The sequence below is a fragment of the Mesoplodon densirostris genome, chromosome 2 (genome assembly GCF_025265405.1).
Source record: "Mesoplodon densirostris isolate mMesDen1 chromosome 2, mMesDen1 primary haplotype, whole genome shotgun sequence".
Classification (NCBI taxonomy): Eukaryota; Metazoa; Chordata; class Mammalia; order Artiodactyla; family Ziphiidae; genus Mesoplodon; species Mesoplodon densirostris.
Genome location: NC_082662.1, coordinates 105,267,397 through 105,285,885, shown reverse-complemented (window position 1 = coordinate 105,285,885; position 18,489 = coordinate 105,267,397). Strand labels below are relative to the sequence as shown.

The window sequence follows — 18,489 nt, the reverse complement described above, 5'->3', positions numbered from 1 at the left end:
TTAATCCAATCACGTTTAATGTAATTATCGATATGTATATTGCTATTACCGTTTCCTTAATTGTTTTGGGTTTGTTTTTGTAGGTCCTTTTCTTCTCTTGTGTTTCCCACTTATAGAAGTTCCTGTAGAATTTGTTGTAGAGCTGGTTTGGTGGTGCTGAATTCTCTTAGCTTTTGCTTGTCTCTAAAGCTTTTGATTTCTCCGTTAAATCTGAATGAGATCCTTGCCAGGTAGAGTAATCTTGGTTGTAGTTTCTTCCCTTTCATCACTTTAAATATATCATGCTACTCCCTTCCGGCTTGTAGAGTTTCTGCTGAGAAATCAGCTGTTAACGTTATGGGAGTTCCCTTGTATGTTATTTGTTGTTTTTCCCTTGTTGCTTTCAATAATTTTTCTTTGTCTTTAATTTTTGCCAATTTGATTACTGTGTGTCTCGGCATGTTTCTCCTGGGGTTTATCCTGCCTGGGACTCTCTGCGCTTCCTGGACTTGGGTGGCTATTTCCTTTCCCACGTTAGAGAAGTTTTCTACTATAATCTGTTCAAATATTTTCTCGGGTCCTTTCTCTCTCTCTTCTTCTGGGACCCCTGTAATGTGAATGTTGTTGCATTTAATGTTGTCCCAGAGGTCTCTTAGGCTGTCTTCATTTCTTTTCATTCTTTTTTCTTTATTCTGTTCCACAGCAGTGAATGCCACCATTCTGTCTTCCAGGTCACTTATCCGTTCTTCTGCCTCAGTTATTCTGCTGTCGATTCCTTCTAGTGTATTTTTCATTTCAGTTATTGTATTGTTCATCTGTGTTTGTTTGGTTTTTAATTCTTCTAAACCCAAAGGTCTTTGTTAAACGTTTCTTGCATCTTCTCGATCTTTGCCTCCATTCTTTTCCAAGGTCCTGAATCATCTTCACTATCATTATTCTGAATTTTTTTCTTGAAGGTTGCCTATCTCCACTCATTTAGTTGTTTTTCTGGGGCTTTATCTTGTTCCTTCATCTGGTACAAAGTCCTCTGCCTTTTCATCTTGTCTATCTTTCTGTGAATGTGGTTTTCCTCCCACAGGCTGCAAAATTGTAGTTCTTCTTGCTTCTGCTGTCTGCTCTCTGGTGGATGAGGCCATCTAAGAGGTTTGTGCAAGCTTCCTGATGGGAGGGACTGGTGGTGGGTAGAGCTGGGTGTTGCTCTCAATGATGGGCCTTTGGAACGTGGCTCTGAGCTGCCTGGGGCACTGTTGAGTCAGGAAGCTAATGCAGCTGCAGGACCGTGCTCAGACCTGAAGTGGGTCTGTGTGTCCTTTGGCTCCAGAGTGAGGAATTTTGCACCAGCTGTCTCCCTTGGCCCCCGGATGATGGAGGGAGCTGGAGGAGAAGGGAGAGGGATTTCATTGTGGACGGCTCTGCGCCACAGTGTTTGCCAATGTGAAGGGTCAGAAATATCAAGGCTGTTCTGTTTTTCTGTCCACGTCATAATTTCCAGGCTTAATTGTGATAATAAAAACTAGAAATTAAGATTTCGACCCTTCACATCAGAGAGGGGGTCGTGTTTATTCCCCGCAGGAAACTGCTGACCAGGTGACCACAGGGGAAATCTCATCGCTTGCCTGACTCATCCCCATACCATGGCTTCCTTCCAGCGCACGAATATGACACATGTTGACACATGAATAATATGAAAATTAAACCTACTAAAAAATTGAGGATGCTGCTGCTTCTCTCTACCACAACCTTTATTTATTTATGGCTGCTTTGGGTCTTCGTTTCTGTGCACGGGCTTTCTCTAATTGTGGTGAGCGGGGGCTACTCTTTGTTGTGGTGCTCAGGCTTCTCATTGTGGTGGCTTCTGTTGTTGCCGAGCACGGGCTCTAGGAGCATGGGCTTCAGTAGTTGTGGCTCACGGGCTCAGTAGTTGTGGCTTGTGGGCTCTAGAGCACAGGCGCAGTAGTTGTCGTGCATGGGGTTAGTTGCTCTGTGGCATGTGGGGTCTTCCTGGACCAGGGCTCGAACTCGTGTCTCCTGCATTGGCAGGTGGATTCTTAACCACTGCACCACCAGGGAAGTCCTTTTTTTAAAAAAAAAAAAAAGAAGAAGAAATAACCTTCCTAGAGTATTGCATTGCTGACATGGGGGTGGGGTGGCTAGAAGGGAGCAAATGAGCAAGTTGTATAGAAGATGTGAAACTCAAAGTTCCAGGAACCCTTTTTGTTTGAAGTTCAGTGAGAAGCCAAGTTAAAATGTCTGGAAGCAATACTACCGTGAACAACAAAATCTTATTTGACCTGACACAGAATTCCTTTTACATTTTATTTTCAGGGAGTTCATTTATTATGTAAACTGAAATATGACCCACTTTCTTTTAAGTCTACAAACATTATTTTACTTATGTATTTTTTTAATTGAAGTATAGTTGATTTAGAATGTTTCAGGTGTATAGCAGTGTGATTCAGTTATACACACATATATTCTTTTTCAGATTGCTTCCCATTATAGGTTATTACAAGATATTGAATATAGTTCTCTGTGCTATATAGTAAGTCCTTGTAGTTTTCTGTTTTATATATAGTAGTATATATCTGTTAATCTCAAATTCTGAATTTATCCCTCTGCCCCCAACTCACTTTTTATCTGAGTGTTATTGAGATATCAACCAGGTAAGTGTAAGCGCCAAAAAATTACAGCCCAAATCCAAACAGAAAATTCGTTCGGTTTCTGTGCCATCTAGGGTCCTCCATAGCCACACAGGGACTGTCGAAGGCTGGTGGGTGGGAGCTCAGTCCCACAAGTGTAAGATCTGTGGCTTTGTGACCGTGTCCCATGGCTGTTCCTGTGTTGCAGTGATCCCGGACTCCCTGCAGTCCACTGCTGTGCGCCACACTCTGCACAGAGTGGAGCAGGACCCCCTAGAGCTCACGTGTGAGGTGGCCACGGAGACGTTGCAGCACAGCCACCTGTCTGTGGCCTGGCTACGGCAGCGGGGCGGCGAGAAGCCGGTGGAGGTCATTGCCCTGAGCCGGGATTTTGTGCTGCAGTCGAGCAGCGACTACGCGCAGAGGCAGAGCCTGGGGGAGGTGCGCCTGGACAAGCTGGGGAGCAGCACCTTCCGCCTCACCGTCTTCCACTTGCAGCCCTCCGACCAGGGCGAGTTCTACTGCGAGGCCACCGAGTGGATCCAGGACCCAGACGGCTCGTGGTACCCGATGACCCGAAAGCGTTCCGAGGGGACTGTGGTCAACGTCCAGCCCACCGGTCAGTCTCTCGTCCCCACTCTCTGTCTGGCAGGGAGGGTGGTCAGACAGGCTGTGCAGACTCTTCTGGCGATTCTGCAAGTACTCGGGGTACATAGGGCCCAGGTATCCCAAGCCCTGACCTTCTCAGGCTGCACTCCCCTGACCCCTGAGTCCAGCTGGGCTCTAGACCAGAGCCAAAAGCTATTGCTTGACTGCCTCAGCTGGGCTGGGGGTGGGTGTTCCAGGGGCCTTCTGTTCCCTGGTTTTGGTTGGAAGGTGGTGGTGTGCTGCCATGGAGCTGCAGCAAGTGCCCAAGGGCCTTTCCTTGTGTTGCTGGTCACCTTCAGTGAGGGGCTGCCATTGTCCTGGTGAGCGGAGGTGCGGTTTGTGGGAGGTGAGCTGGGGCGTCTGAGGCACAGGTGGGGGGCCCCCTTCAGGACCTGTAGTTTGACACCCCGCCACCCCACCCCATCCCATTTGCTCCAGTCAGGTGGTGGTGGTCTTGGTCTTTGCATAGCTTTCCTGCCACCTGTTCTTTTCATCCTAAGGGTGTGCTTCAGACTTACCTAATAGCACAGATTCCCAGGCCCAGGCAGTACAGATTCCTGAATCAGGCTTCTGGGGTGGGACCTGGGAAGCTGGATTTTCAGTACACTTCCACTGTCTATGCTTTGTCAGGCGCAGATCTAGAGGTAAAAGGGCAGAAGCGATCCTCTGGACATCTAATGGGTGTGAGGGCTTTTACAAGAAGGGTTGGGCTCCTGCGCTGGGAGCACTTTATCTGCTCTGTAGGACCCAGAGCATTTAACAGCTTCTGGAACTTCCGGTACTAAACCTACAGAAGGCACTTTATTTCATATTTATCTCTTCCCTTCCTGGATGGTTTTAAGAGCAGCTTCAAAAGTCTGGGCCAAATTTTAAGTCTTAGCGCTTTCAAATTAGGTTGCATCAGTTAATCTTCTTTATTTTAATCTTACCAATTTGGAATGAGGATTTTTTTTGAATTTGCCCAGCAAATGTATCCAGACGAAGCCAGCAAAGGGAAAACTAGGTGAAAAAATAGCTGATGACTTCACTCTGTGTCTGTGCTGTTCTGGTTCAGTGGTTGTAGCCCCAGTGTTGTCCTTCTTTTAGTTGATTTCAGTCAACACTTAGTAAGTCTCTGCAACGCTGCAGGTGTGGCGATAGGCATCAGGGATTCAGAGATGAATAACGCTTGGTCCCTGCACTCAGGGAACTACAGATGTGAAAGCCAGTGGCTGAGTGAAGGGTGCCCTGGGAACATGGTGAATGTAAAGTGTTCTTACAGCAATGTTTTCCCTGGGTGGGGTGGTTGAGGAAAATTCAGGAAAATCAACACATTTGGTGACTTGAGCTGAGTCTTGAAGCTTGAGCAGACATCAGGAGGAGACGCATAAAGGTACAGAATTGTTTGACCTGTTTGGCAAGCACAGAGAAGTCAAGGGTGAGCAGATGTTGAGTTCCAGATAGGAGTGGTGAGAGGAGATAGGAAAGGTGGCCTGAAGCCCACATGCTGGAACGTGAGCTTGGCCTTGACCCTGTGGTCCAAGCATTTCAAGTTGTTCTCCTTAGAATCTTAGGAGTCCTGTAGAGGTGACTGAGCGGTCGCTTGTGGGCGGGCATGTGTGTGTGTTCATGTGCATGGGTGCACGCAATGGGGTGCTTGAGGAGGGCGTATGAGGGCCGCGGTGTTCCCCCTTTGCCTGAACCAAATGTTTTCTGTACTGGGCAGCAAAAGACTGTATGAGGAAAGGAAGGTCTCCCCCCTACCGCCCCGCCTGAGCATAGCTTGAAAACCACTGCTGCCAACGTTTGGAGGAGGGAATAGAGATTTTTAAGCAGAGAGTGACACAATCAGGCCTGGGTTTTAGAAGGGAACAACCGTGGAGGCCACCTAGTGTTGACTAAACAGGTTGGGTCTGAAGTTGGGAGACCAGGTAGGGAAGGGCTGATAAGGCCAGGGCTAGCTCAGTGGCAGTGACCTAGGAAGCGGGCAGTGGGTGCTCGAGGCAACAGAATGGAGAGTATTGTGGAAGGAGGAATCCGAGGCTGGGGCTCGGGGGGATACCTGGAACTGTGATAAGGAGGGATGAGGCAATGTGCCAAGTCTTGCTTGAGAGCCTCTGCTTCCCCTTCAGTGGCAGCACTGGGTGTCTTTGCATTTGTTCTTGTAAATTTTGGTCAAGGAGTCCATCCCGCAAGCGGACCTTCATAGAGATGCTCAGCATGTGAAGCACCCAGCATGTCATCAGATGTGGCACTCAGAGGCTGAGCTTGGGAGCGATGAGGGCCCAAGAAAACTGTGGCAGTAAGAGGTGGTCAGGGGAGCAGGTTCGAGAGACAGAGTGGTCAGGCCAGCGGGAGAAGAAGCAGGGGGGATGGTGTCATGGACCCAAGGGAGGAGAGCTGGTCCAGAGGCTAGAACATACTTGAGAAACGCCTTTGGTTGTGATGGGCAGGGGGTGTCATTGGGGACATTTGCTGGGTCAGTGAAGTGTGGGAGAAGGCCCAAAGCCAAATTTCAGTGAGCTGAGGAGTGAGGGGGTGTTGGAAAAAGCATAAATCGATTTATGGAGGTTTAATTGACTGGGTATAACAAGGGCAAATGGCTGTGCAGAAAAGAGTATGGTTTGCCCTGAATCTCATCTTCAACCTGGGAATGTGAAAGCTTCACCAAGCCCCATGGGGAGATTCCTGTAAGATCAGAAGACTCTTTCGCTGCCAAAAGAAGACAGCCACTGTTGCAGCCAGCCTAACTCTGAGGAATTGGGAAGTCTGAGGTCCAGGGCACCTGTTTGCATGTCTTCAGTGGCATTTATGTGGAAGGGGTGCTTTTTTTTTTTTTCTAAAATCTCTGATGTTGAGGTATAGATTACTGTAATCTGGTTGACCAGAAAGCCAGTATCTGGCAAATGACATGGGCTCCGTCCCACATGGGTGTATGCATCTAGGCAGAGGCTGGCAGAGTGAAACCCAGGTCTCTCAGCTTGTTCTTTTGGGAAGGGAAGCTGAGGCATCAGCTGTCACTTTAGAAGTGAGCCCTTGGAGTCGTTGAGGGTAATTTGCTTTATCAGGAAGTTTGGGTAATAAAGGAGGAAGCTGATTCACTAGAGAAAATGGGTATTGGGGGCAAGACACTGGCTCATGTGGGAGGGGAGGAGATGGAGAGCCTGAGGAACAGGTGGGTACAAAGCCAAACGTGAGCTGGAGAATAGGAATGTGGAAGCAGCACTCTTGTGATTGCTATGTTTTTTAGGGAAATAGGATTCTCATGTGCTTGAAGAGTGCATGGGATAGGGGGATAAGAATGGGGCAAGGGCCTTAGAGATAACATACCACTTCAAGATAGTGGTAACGGCTTGGAAATGCCAGTGTGGGGAAGACAGTCGAGATTGGAGCTAATGGATGTACAAGGAATTCAAATATCCCTGTAAATGCGATTCTCCAGTCAATGTTTTCTTTAGAGGAATAGAGCTAGAACTGGGAGGGGCAGGGCTTGGGCAGTACTTACAACTGCAGCCTCTCCCACCCAAGGCTCTGTGACTCTGTTTTCCAGGACCCTTCACTCCTTTGTCTTCTGCCACGGGTGCCTGTGAGATACGATCATTGTCTCACGGCATCGATAGTCACCACGCACCATTACATGGTGTGTGGGACAGTTAGTGGAGATGAGCCCTTCTTTGATCACCACCCCACCCCCATGCCTGGTTCAACTCCCAGCTCTTTGAAGGGTGCTTGGGTTCACTGACCATTTCAGAGGTCATCTGGCTGTCCTTGGAAGTAGGTACTTTCCCACTCCATCTTTCTAGAGATTTGATCTGACAGGTGATAGATTAGTGAAAAACATTAGTTTTCACTTTCCCTATGCAGTTTTGTTAGGGACTGTCTTACCTGTGTCTTATTTCCAGTATTCACCTGGGGGTGGAGGACATCTTTCTCTCTCTCTCTCCATATAGATAGATAGATAGATAGATAGACAGATAGATAGATAGATAGATAGCTGGGGGTGGAGGACATCTTTCTCTCTCTCTCTCCAGATAGATAGGTAGATAGCTAGCTGGGGGTGGAGGACATCTTTCTCTCTCTCCAGATAGATAGATAGATAGATAGATAGATAGATAGATAGATAGAATGTTTATTTGGATTGGGATCAGCACCTGGGGCACTGGGTAATTTGTCTCACAAGTCTCAGCAGGGTCATGTCTATAATATTTACTGAAAATATTTGTAATCCTGATGCTTTAATGGAGTTCTGGGCATATAGATCAAGGATGGACCTTTGTAATGTGCTGTGCAAGTGAAATTAGGAGTGATATTGCTTGCTGTTCTCAGAGTCTAACCTAGGGCATTATACGCTGCAGACAGAGCCCTGTCGACTTGATTGGGATAGCAAGCCCTTTAGACTCTCTGGGTCTGACTCCCTTTGAGTTCTGTCTGTGATATTCGAGAGTTTTTCTCTCAAGACAAGTGTGGAGGTGCCTTCCCAGTAGTCAGCTTGGTGAGGAGGTGTGGGTGGTGGGAATTTGCTGATGCAGTTTGGAGAGCTGGGACCCTCAGTCACCCAGAATGCATCCGTTTTGTTATTTGTTTTCTCAGACAAAGAGTTCACCGTTCGGCTGGAGACCGAGAAGCGGCTGTACACGGTAGGTGAACCGGTGGAGTTCAGGTGCATCCTGGAGGGGCAGAACGCTCCCGACCGTTACTTTGCCGTCTCCTGGGCCTTCAACAGCTCGCTCATCGCCAGCATGGGGCCGAATGCTGTGCCGGTCCTCAACAGTGAGTTCACCCATCGGGAGGCCAGGGGCCAACTCAAAGTGGCCAAGGAGAGCGACAGTGTCTTCGTGCTGAAGATTTACCACCTCCGCCAGGAGGACAGTGGGAAATACAACTGTCGCGTGACAGAGAGAGAGAAAACGGTCACCGGGGAATTCATCGACAAGGAGAGCAAGCGTCCCAAGAACATCCCCATCATCGTCCTCCCCATCAGTAAGTGGAGAGATGTGCTGCTTCCTTCTCCTCCCGCTGGTCTGGTTCAGTAGCTAGCACCATCTGAGAGAAGTCGGGGGAGGGGAGAAGAGCTATGGGGAGGGCAGGGCAGGGCGGGGCGGGTTCAGTCAGAGCTGGCAGAGAAAACCTGTTACCCCCCCTCTCCTTTCTCCAGCTCACCTGCCCACGCTTAGCAACCCCCGCCCCCCACCCTGGTAGGCAGAGCGTCGGGTGTACGTTTGCAGGCTGGAGAGGGGCATGGCAGATCCTAGCGCTAGCAGCTCTGTGTAAACGCCTGCACTGCTAGCTCAGCCTGGATGCCAACCAGGAATCCAGGACAGCTGTTTGCTCCTGTGTGGGAATCAAGTCCCAGAAGAAGTGGGTGGATGCCTGTCTTGAAATCTCACTTAAGAGGGTTGGTCTTTTATGGGAGGATTTTAAATGCTAAAGTGCATTATTAAGAAAGATTTGCTCTCTGGGTTTTGGAGGTATAGGGATTGGCATTACCCTAATTGTCTATCCCCTATCGGAATTGGGTTCTTAGAAGTCAGTGGATGGGACCTCTCACATCTTCCTGGAGCACAGCCTTTTAAAGCTTAGCTTATTTCCAAGGCTGCTTAGGTGGGCTCCCCGCCTCCTTCTAGCTGGCATTGTCTGGGTGGGTATCAGTCAGGACTGGAGACTCGGGGGACTGCCTGTGTTTGCTTATGTTGGGTTTAATTATCCATGGTATCAGGATGTTCTCATCAATATCTCATTTCTCTCATAGTTTTGTTTCTAGTAAACTGAGAACGCTTAGAATGCCCTGATTTTAAGCAAGATGGTGAAGTTTTTAAACTAACCTTTAACCTTTTTCTCCACTGCTCAAGCTGTTCTTTCTCTTAGCCCTGTAATGATTCCCTTTTCATTTTTATTTACACTTTTACATATTTAATATAGTTTCAAGTGTGAAGAAAGGAAACAGACAACAGGGGTCTTGCCACTCTTTTTTTCTTTTCTCACCAACAGGATGACTTTCCTTTGTGCTTTTTTTTTTAAAAAAAATCTCTCTCTCACACACATCTCATCTTGAAATTCTTTTCTTTCTTAGACTGTTTCCCCCTGCAATGCCTAGCATGATGCTTTGCGTAGGGTAGGTGCTTGCTGAATATTTGTAGAATGGAATTTGTTAAACTGGATGCCCTCTCTCTTCAGTATTTTCCTGTCGGACTGCGCCTGCCTTAACCACGGTCTCTCTACTTTTAAATCTGCAACTAATTCCTCGTTGTTCTATAAGGATCCCGTGAAGGGCAGCCGCACTGTGTACTTCCCTATTTTTTTGTACTAAGAGATTTCCCCCATCCCCTTCCAAGAACTTGTTTGATGATCTGTGGCCTGCTATATTGCTTTTCCAGCAGATAACTGGGTAGTTAAAGTCCCCCAGCACCACCAGATCCTGCCCCAAGGCCACTTGGGTAAGTCTACCAAAGAACAACAGTGATCACATCGGTAATGGTGATAATAAAAACTCGGATTTTAATGGCGCTTTTCCTCTCAAGAGCCCAAAGTGCTTCTGCGTGTATCATCTCCTTCTCCACTCCCACCCCTCCAATCCTTGGAGAGGCCAGTATTCTATTCATCCTGTGAATGAAGAGGCCAGAGCACCATACAGGGAAGTGGCTGAGCCGGTCTGATAGCGGTCGGTCGAGCTTGCATCGCATGGGAAGTATTTGCTTCTAACTCCAGACTCACTGCTCTGCGCTTAGCCTGTGCTCCGTCATCAGCCTCCTGATTTGAAATTTCGTTTGTAACCGTGCACTCAGATTCTCATTAGTTCTGTCCTAGTTTTCATTTAATCCAGAGAGTTTTAAATTGTTGGCTGCCTTTCCTCAGGCCTGAGAACACTTGTAAATAGTCTTTAACGGGCAGTCAGCTCCGTGTCTGCATTTGCCTTTGCCTGGGCTGCGGAATGGTTTTGCTTCTTGTAGTTTCACATCTAACTGCGTGGTTTTTCCAGGCTTGCTCAAGTAACAGAGCACCAAACAGCAGCCCTTGTAACAAACAAGCCAGGGCTTATAGAAGATAGAGCCCATTGGGGTGACAGTAGGGGTTGGGAGTGATGTCCTGTAAGTCATTCTTCTGCTTAAGGCAAGCAAAGGGATTTTTTTCCCATTGATGCCGAAGTTGCCCTTCTTTAATTCCTCGCTTTGAATTGATAACGCTGGAAGTGAGTCATTAATGAGTCTTTAATCTGAAGAGGAATATTGTTATTATTAATGAGTATGATGAAAAATAATCACCCCATCTAATACTGTCAGTGTCATGACCCTAAGAAGTAGGACTCTTAGTATCTCCATTTTGCACATAAGAAATGGAAGCTTGGGTAGGTTAAGTAAGAGCCCCAAAACTGCAGAGTTAGGAAGCAGTAGACCTGGGCCTGAGCGTGGTCTGCCTGCCTCCAAATCCTTGCTTTCAGCCACTCCTGCTACAGATGTAGCTACTCAGGAGCCCCGTCATCTCCATGACTCATCTGGCTATGGCTCCTGGGAAAATTCCTATTCCCCACCCTGTCTGTCCAGACCATTTTTCATGTGAAACAAGCCAATCCGGAATGGGTGGCAGACCTGTTCACTATAGCAAGAGCTCCATGCCTGGGCTCAGTGCTCATCTTTGCATGTTTCTGCCTGTGGGGGAAACACATGGGAGAAAAGATTGATTCAGATGCATGGTCGTAGGTATGCTTTTCCCCTCAGTAATTGGGTGTGCCTCTTAATCTGGGATTTGATTTACTGATTGATTTAAAATTGATGTATGTGTTTCATGTGGATGGTGCCCAGAAAATTGGAGCCGAATTAGTCTGGTACTTTCTGTTTTTTAATACTTAAGGGCTTTTGGAGCTCTATAGATAAATATACAAAATAATCTATGCATAATTAAGATAGATTAAAGTATCCACACTCTTTATAAAAACAAAGAGTTAATGGGAGTAGTAAAATTAATTATGATCATGGTAACCAGTTTTTGAAAACCTACGTATTAGGTGATTTATAGACATTGTCTCATTTACTTTTTAATCTTTGAAAAACTGCACAATGTAGCACTCTCCCTATCTCATAGAAGAAGGCATGTAGAGCTTAAATAATTCCATTGAGGGAGTTCCTATAGCTAAGTGAGGAGCGAAGGAGAGAGGAATCCTTATCCCAGAGTTTGATTGGCAGAAAGTCAAGGTCAAGAGCAGTGGAACCCCAGGGCTGAAGGTGGACAGCAGCAGGAAGGCGAGCCGCCGGCTTTGGTCTGTTCCTGTGTGTTAATGAAAATATGAAAGCTTGCTCCCCGCACACGCTGTGCAGTGAGGCCATCTGTGCTCCATTACTGCCCATACCCAAGCAAGCACGTGTTGTCCTCCAAATACTTCCTGTCACTTTTTTTTTTCTACCTCCTGATATTGCCCTGAAGGACTCAAATGGCATGTATGGACGTTCAGCTTTTATTTGACTGCTGTAGCCCTAAATTATGGGAAGATTCGGTGAAGGAGAATTTTCAAGGTATTCAACTTACTGAAAATCCAAGTAAAAAATTCTTGAACCCTACTGAACACATTACAGTCATCCTTCAGATTCCGAGGGGGATTGGTTCCAGGACCGCCCCAAATCTGCAGATGCTCCTCAAGTCCCTTATATAAAATGGCGTTGGATTTGCATATAACCTGTGCACATCGTCTCTAGATTACTTATACCTAATACAATGTACATGCTATGTAAAGAGTTGCCAGTGCACAGCAAATTCAAGTTTTGCTTTTTGGAACCTCCTGGAATTTTTTTTTTTTGGGCATATTTTCTATCTATGGTTGGTTGAATCCATGGATGTGGAAGCGGTGGATATGGAGGGCCTGATGAATTGCTTTGTGCCCTAAGGGTAATGTCTTTCTGTTCTGATTCAGTCTCAGGTCTTAGACGCTCATGATCCCACACGTTATCTCTGTATCCAGTAAAGGGCCTCCTAGGTTATCAGCTCTAAAATCACAGGGAGCGAAACCCAGAACCAGCCAGGGCTTGCAGCAGCAGCAAGTGTCAAGAGTGCTTGCATCCTCCAAGGTCCCCTTGTACCTGAATAGAGTGACATTTGTACCCCTCCTCCTTTGATGTCAGTGGGGAGGGCTCAGTGGAGCCCAGAAAGCCCCAGCGTGGCCCTCTCTCCCTCTGCACAGAGAGCAGCATCTCGGTGGAGGTGGCCAGCAATGCCAGCGTCGTCCTGGAGGGTGAGAATCTACACCTCTCCTGCAGCATCCGCACAGCAGGTAGACCACTAGGCCGCTTCTCCGTCATCTGGCAGCTGGTGGACAGGCAGAACCGCCGCAGCAACATCATGTGGCTGGACCGGGACGGCACCGTGCAGCCTGGCACGTCCTACTGGGAGCGCAGCAGCTTTGGGGGCGTCCAGATGGAGCAGGTGCAGCCCAACTCGTTCAGCCTGGGCATCTTCAACAGCAGGAGGGAGGACGAGGGCCAGTACGAATGCCACGTGACCGAATGGGTGCGGGCAGTAGATGGCGAGTGGCAGGTCGTGGGGGAACGCCGGGCCAGCACCCTCGTGTCCATCACGGCTCTCGGTAAGTAAGCTCGGCAGTCTTTTCGTGGGACCGTTGGGGAGATGCTCCCATGTCAAGACTCTTGTAGGAGATAGACGGCACCTTCCAAAGGGTTTGATTGAAGAAAGTATTTATGGAAGTGTGGATGGGGTTCAAGGAACCAACAGTGGTTCTCCGTGGTGGGCCCTGGGGATGGGCAACAGCTGAGTGCTGTTACTACTCCTTGGTCTGGGTGGTAGGAGTGAAGTTGTAAGGATTCTGGCCAGGGGAGTGGTGGCCTCAGGTGGAGCAACAAAGGCCACTGCCAAAATTAACCTGGAAGAGCGAGAGCAAATCCTCTCCCTCCTGCACCCCAGGCCCTCCTGTCCAGGGGCTCAGCCCTCCTAAAAATTCAGAGCAGGGCAGAGAAGGGTAGAAAATCACCTTTTGCCATTTATTTAGCCCTTACTACCCTTCCTGGCTGAGTGTAAGCACTTAAGCTTAATTGTTCCTTGGAATCCTCACCTAGCCTACAGATAGACACTGTCATTTTACAAGGAGCCTAGTGAGACAAATTGGCTAATTTGCCCAGGACTATAGCTTTTAAGTGACAGACACACAATCTGAACCCAGGAAACCAGCAATCTATCTTAAATTTTTTTTTCAAAGCCTGTGTTTTTACCTTTTCCTCTATAAGGCTCTTCCTAAAGAAAGCCATTTCCTGATTAGCATGAAATTAAAAGATACCTTGGAATTTGCTAAAACCAAAGAATATTAGATTTGCTTCTCACAGGGTAAAGAGGCTTCTATCAACATTTATCTGCCTAATAGAATCAGTATATTAGAAGACCAGTCTGCTACTTTGCTGGGGACGTAACTTGTCATGTTAGGTGTTTCTGTTTGTCAAGAGACTGTGACATCAGTTGTCCTCAGTGACTTTGCATCCCACCCCTGGGACCATGCTGCCACCTTCCTCATAGGTAGGGCTGGTGGTGCTTTGGACCATCTTACCCCAGTAAAGGTGGCAACACCAAGTGGTTTTGCCCCCAACAAAGTCCTTTTTCACCCCAGATTAGAATTATTTTTACTTTCCATAAACTTAATCCAAAAGGTTGATCTGCTTTCTGCACTCATCATCCCATTCAGATTTCTGTCTCTGGCAACCTCATCCAGTGGTTGAGTTTCCAGGTCAGCTCACTCCCCATGTCTCTGTCTGCTCAGTATCCTATGTGGACACGTGGAAATGGAACCTGTGAGCAAAGTCCTGGGTGTCCAGCAGAGGGAGTCTTTCCCATCCTGTGAGGCTAGAAATGTCTGAGGGGTGGTTAGGGTTAGAAGTAATTTTACAGCATCAGGTTGTCCTCTGAGTTTTTTCATATTCACCGTATGTCTGTGGTTCCCATAGCCAGAGCTTACCAAGGGGCTCTGGCCAGGCTCTGCCGAAAGATTCATTCGGTGCCTTGTTTTTTACCTATGAAGTTTAAAGTACTTTCCTTTATGTCTATTTTTTTTAAACAAACTACATATTTAACAAAATATAGTATATACTGTGTGTCAGGTACTATTCCAAGTATTTTATAAATACTAACTCATTTAATCTTCACAAGGACCCATTTTACAGATGGGGAAATAGAGGCAGAGAGAAGTTAAGTAACTTGCTCAACATCACATAGTTGGGCATTTGGCTCCAGGGTCTGTGCCTTTAACCACTGTCTTATGCTTCCTGGGAGTAAAGCAGCCTAATAAGTCCCCCAGAATCAGTGGCACACAGATTTGTAGCGTGACTGCCATCTGCTGGCAACTTGATGGTGGACAATTTATCTACCCTCTCTGGGCCTCAGTTTCCTCATCTGTAAGAAAATGGTGATGGATTCAATGAAGTGTGATGAAAGCCAAGCAGTTGGCACCATGCCTGGCCCGTAGTGCTCAGGAAATACTGGCTGCTCTCAGTTTTATGATCATAACGAATGTGTTAACAGTCGTATTTCAAGGCTGAAGGGACTCTGATCACTTCTACTGAGGAGTCAGTATTGGGGATTAGTGATGCTGGAATATAGAGAGACTCAGCCTAGTGCACCTGCAGGGCCCCACCTCACCCCAGGTCCTACTTGGTGAAGGTCAGTCCCTCCTGCTGTGGGTCCCTCGCTGCCTCTTTGCCCTGGATTCCGTGGTGGGGTGGGTAGAAGAGGGACTGGAGAGCAAGCCGGCGCTACCCAGCCCAGGGAGCACAGGCACCTGCTCCACCTGCCTCCCCTGCTCCGGCACTGATGCAGTGGTGGGCCAGGCACAGGGGCTGTCCAGGCTGGGGCAGGGTGCATCCACCTGAGTGTGATGAAGGAAATCGGCCCTGGGGCTCTTTTCTCCTGTTTCAGCACGGAATCCCAAGATATCTAGGGATGGCCCCGCCTACATGCACTCAGTCCCTGTGAGTGGGACTGATCCAGCACAAATCCACATGAGGGTTCATCTGGAAGGGTTTGCTAGTGCTGCTTAAGGAGGATTGCTGCCAGCCTCTTTCTTTGGGGTCCTGTGAACTGCTGGGTTTGTGTGTCAACACGCTAGCAAAAGTAATACAGGGCCTGGGCATCCAAAGAGCCCCATGTGTGAGCCTTTGCTCTGTCCTGCTAGCTTTTGCCAGGAGCCCTGTCACCGCGTCACATGGCCCTGAGAAAGCCAAGTGTCTCCTCCGGCCTGAGTTTCTCTGCTCTCTCTCCAGAAACGGGCTTTGCAGTCACTGCCATCTCCCGCACGCCGGGGGTGACCTACAGTGACTCCTTTGACCTGCAGTGCATCATCAAACCCCATTACCCCGCCCGGGTCCCCGTGTCAGTGACGTGGCGGTTCCAGCCGGTGGGCACCACCCAGTTCCATGACCTGGTGACCTTTACCCGGGATGGAGGAGTCCAGTGGGGAGACAGGTCCTCCAGCTTCCGGACCCGAACGGCCATTGAAAAGGCTGAGTCCAGTAACAACGTCCGGTTGAGCATCAGCCGAGCCAGCGACACGGAGGCGGGCAAGTACCAGTGTGTGGCAGAGCTGTGGCGGAGGAACTACAACAACAGCTGGACGCGGCTGGCCGAGAGGACCTCCAACCTGCTGGAGATCAGGGTGCTGCAACCAGGTGAGGGTCCCGGGGTCCCCCACGCCTGCTCTGGCTGAAGAGAGCCGCAGAGAGGCAGGAAGTGTCGTGTCGTGTGCTGAGCCCTCGGCCCGGCTGCTCTTATTTCCCAACTTTCTAGTTTGAGAAATTTCAGATGTGTAGGAGGTCGCAAGACTCGTATTCCCTTTTCATGATGACCAGTTGTTAACATCTTACCACGTTTGTTTCTCCCTCTGTGTGTAATTTTTTGTTGTTTTTGAACCATTTGAGGGTAAGTTGCCAACATCAGGATACTTCCTTCTAAATACTTCAGTCTGTATCTCTGAAGATCAGGACTTTGTCCCACCCGACCACAACAGTGTAATCAGACTCTGGGAATTTGACATGATTATAGGACAGTACCAGCATTTCCCCAGTTGTCCCGAAAACACCCCTTATAGTGTTTTTTCCTTCTAGGATCCAGTCAGGGGTCACACATTGTATTTAGTCGTCATGTCTCTTTATTTTTCTTTAATTTTTAAAATTTGTTAAATTTTTATTTATTTTTAATAATTTGGCAGTTTCTTTTCTTTTTTTAAAATTTATTTATTTATTTGGTTGCACTGGGTCTTAGTTACGGCTCTCAGGCTCCTTAGTTGCAGCTCGCTGGCTCCTTAGTTGCAGCATGCGAACTCTTAGTTGCGGCATGCATGTGGGATCTAGTTCCCTGACCAGGGATCGAACCTGGGCCCCCTGCATTGGGAGCACGGAGTCTTATCCACTGCGCCACCAGGGAAGTCCCTGTTATGTCTCTTTAGACTCCTTTAATCTAGAATAGTTTCCCAGCCGTACGCGCACACGTGCGCATGTGTGTGAAGACGTTGATATTTGTGAAGTGTGCAGGCCAACTAGACTGCTTTGCAGAAAGCTCCGTCTCTCAATGTCATCTCCTATAATCCTTGCAACAGTGATGTGAACAAGGTACCACTGTCGTCCCTCCCCCCCACCGTTTGCAGACAAGGAACCTCAGAGGCAAAAGGGAAAATAACAGGTACTTAACTGAGTATTTGCTTTGTGCTAGGTGCTTAGGGTTGATTATTTTATGAGAATTTCACAACAGCCTCAGGAAAGATTAAGTGATCAGCCCAGGGTTGCCTAGCTGGTGAATGGAGCCAAGGTTTGAATCCTTGTCCTTCCTTCCTCGACACTTTCCCTGACCCAGACCCTGTCCCCCTGCCCTGGGTTTGAGCGCATGAGAGCAGGCAGGCGGAGTGTCTCTCGCAGCAGGTGATAAGGATGCACTCATTTGGTGAGCCTTAGTCAGGGGGCGGTCTGCAAACACTCACCTTCATCAGGCCCTTCCCCTAACGCGGGGGAGAGGGTAAGTTAGTGCTGCTCTTGTGGTTTCCTCCGTGTCTGTACCTGTCTCCGGTTAGGGTGGAAGCAGGTGGAGGGTGGACCCCGGCCCTGGCTCCTGCTTCCCTCCATTGCCTGGCCCCAAGCAGGAGAGCACAGGCATGCGTGCAACGAAGGGTGGGGGCTGAATGGGAGGTGACTTTGCAAAGACTTTTTTCTGACTTTCTGCCCCACGCACTTTGCAAAGATGGTTTGAACACCTTGCAAAAAGGATTTTTTCTGCCTGCTCACAGCCATGATGTGTGCCCCACCCGGTCTGCTCCACCACTGCAGATGGTCACAGTGCTTGTTATTTTCAGCAACGCGAGGTTACGAAATGGCAATGTCTGGGCTTATCCTTCGCCTCTTCTAACCCCATAACGGAGTCTGTATCGAACCAGTTTGGAACAAGTGAACTGTATAAATGATGGGACAGTTCCTTGGCCAATTAGAGCCTAAACTTGGACAACGAGATGCCAGGGAAGAGGCTGTTCTACTGAAGTGGATTTTCAGGTTAATGGAAGGTTAAGCAGAGACCCCATTTCGTGTGAACCCTTGTTGTGGAAAGTGCCGAGGGACTCGCTTGCCTGCCTCCGCTGAGTAATTGCACCCTTTGTGGTCTCCTCTGGCCTCAGGGTCGGGCTGGGAGCCTCCTTGGTGCCCGTCACGTGGTTCCAGCTACAGAAGGTAGAGGAAGTGCTGACCCCGGGACCTTGCCTAGCCTTGCCTTTTTGAATAAATCCCTACTATTTGCTTGTTTGTCTTACGACTTAGAATCTAAGGCTGGAGTGCCTCAGGGAAGAAAATGGAGTTAGGTCATCGAAGGTTCTAGTTATTTGGATTCAGATCAATTCATGGTGCTACTAAAGGGGAAAAGGGGCAAAAATGTATTAAATACATCTTGGGTGCCAGGCTTTGTGCTTAGCACCTCTGTTTTCTTTTTAAATTTATCCAGCAATGAAATAATATAGATACTTTTATGCCCATTTTGCTAGTGAGGAAACCCAGGCTCCCAGTGTATAGGAGCCTTGATGGAGGCAAACCAGCTTGTCAGATGAAAAACAGAGTGGAACAAGACTGGAGCCTAGGTCGTTCTGATGTCCATATATCTCTATTTTCCATTACATCATTTTATTGCCCCCTGGAGAATAGTTAGGGGACCCAGGATCTGCTCTGAGGACTGTCTTTGCGTCTCCCGTGGCTTAACACTGAGTCAGTTTGTTTGTGATTTCACTGTAAAGCGA

General features: G+C 48.1%; 1 protein-coding gene across 5 annotated transcripts in view; it reads left to right on the top strand.

The window, feature by feature from the left end:
• Positions 1–18,489, top strand: part of IGSF3 (immunoglobulin superfamily member 3) — a 98,716-nt gene that overhangs the window by 59,477 nt on the left and 20,750 nt on the right. For 2 of the 5 annotated variants that reach the window (XM_060090346.1, XM_060090348.1), the window contains exons 4-8: positions 2,827–3,237; positions 7,836–8,225; positions 9,620–9,679; positions 12,412–12,813; positions 15,488–15,892. In XM_060090346.1, the coding sequence (XP_059946329.1) occupies positions 2,827–3,237; positions 7,836–8,225; positions 9,620–9,679; positions 12,412–12,813; positions 15,488–15,892 (1,668 nt within the window). The remainder of the gene's footprint in view (positions 1–2,826; positions 3,238–7,835; positions 8,226–9,619; positions 9,680–12,411; positions 12,814–15,487; positions 15,893–18,489) is intronic. The other 3 variants (XM_060090349.1, XM_060090350.1, XM_060090347.1) reach the window with 2 other exon arrangements.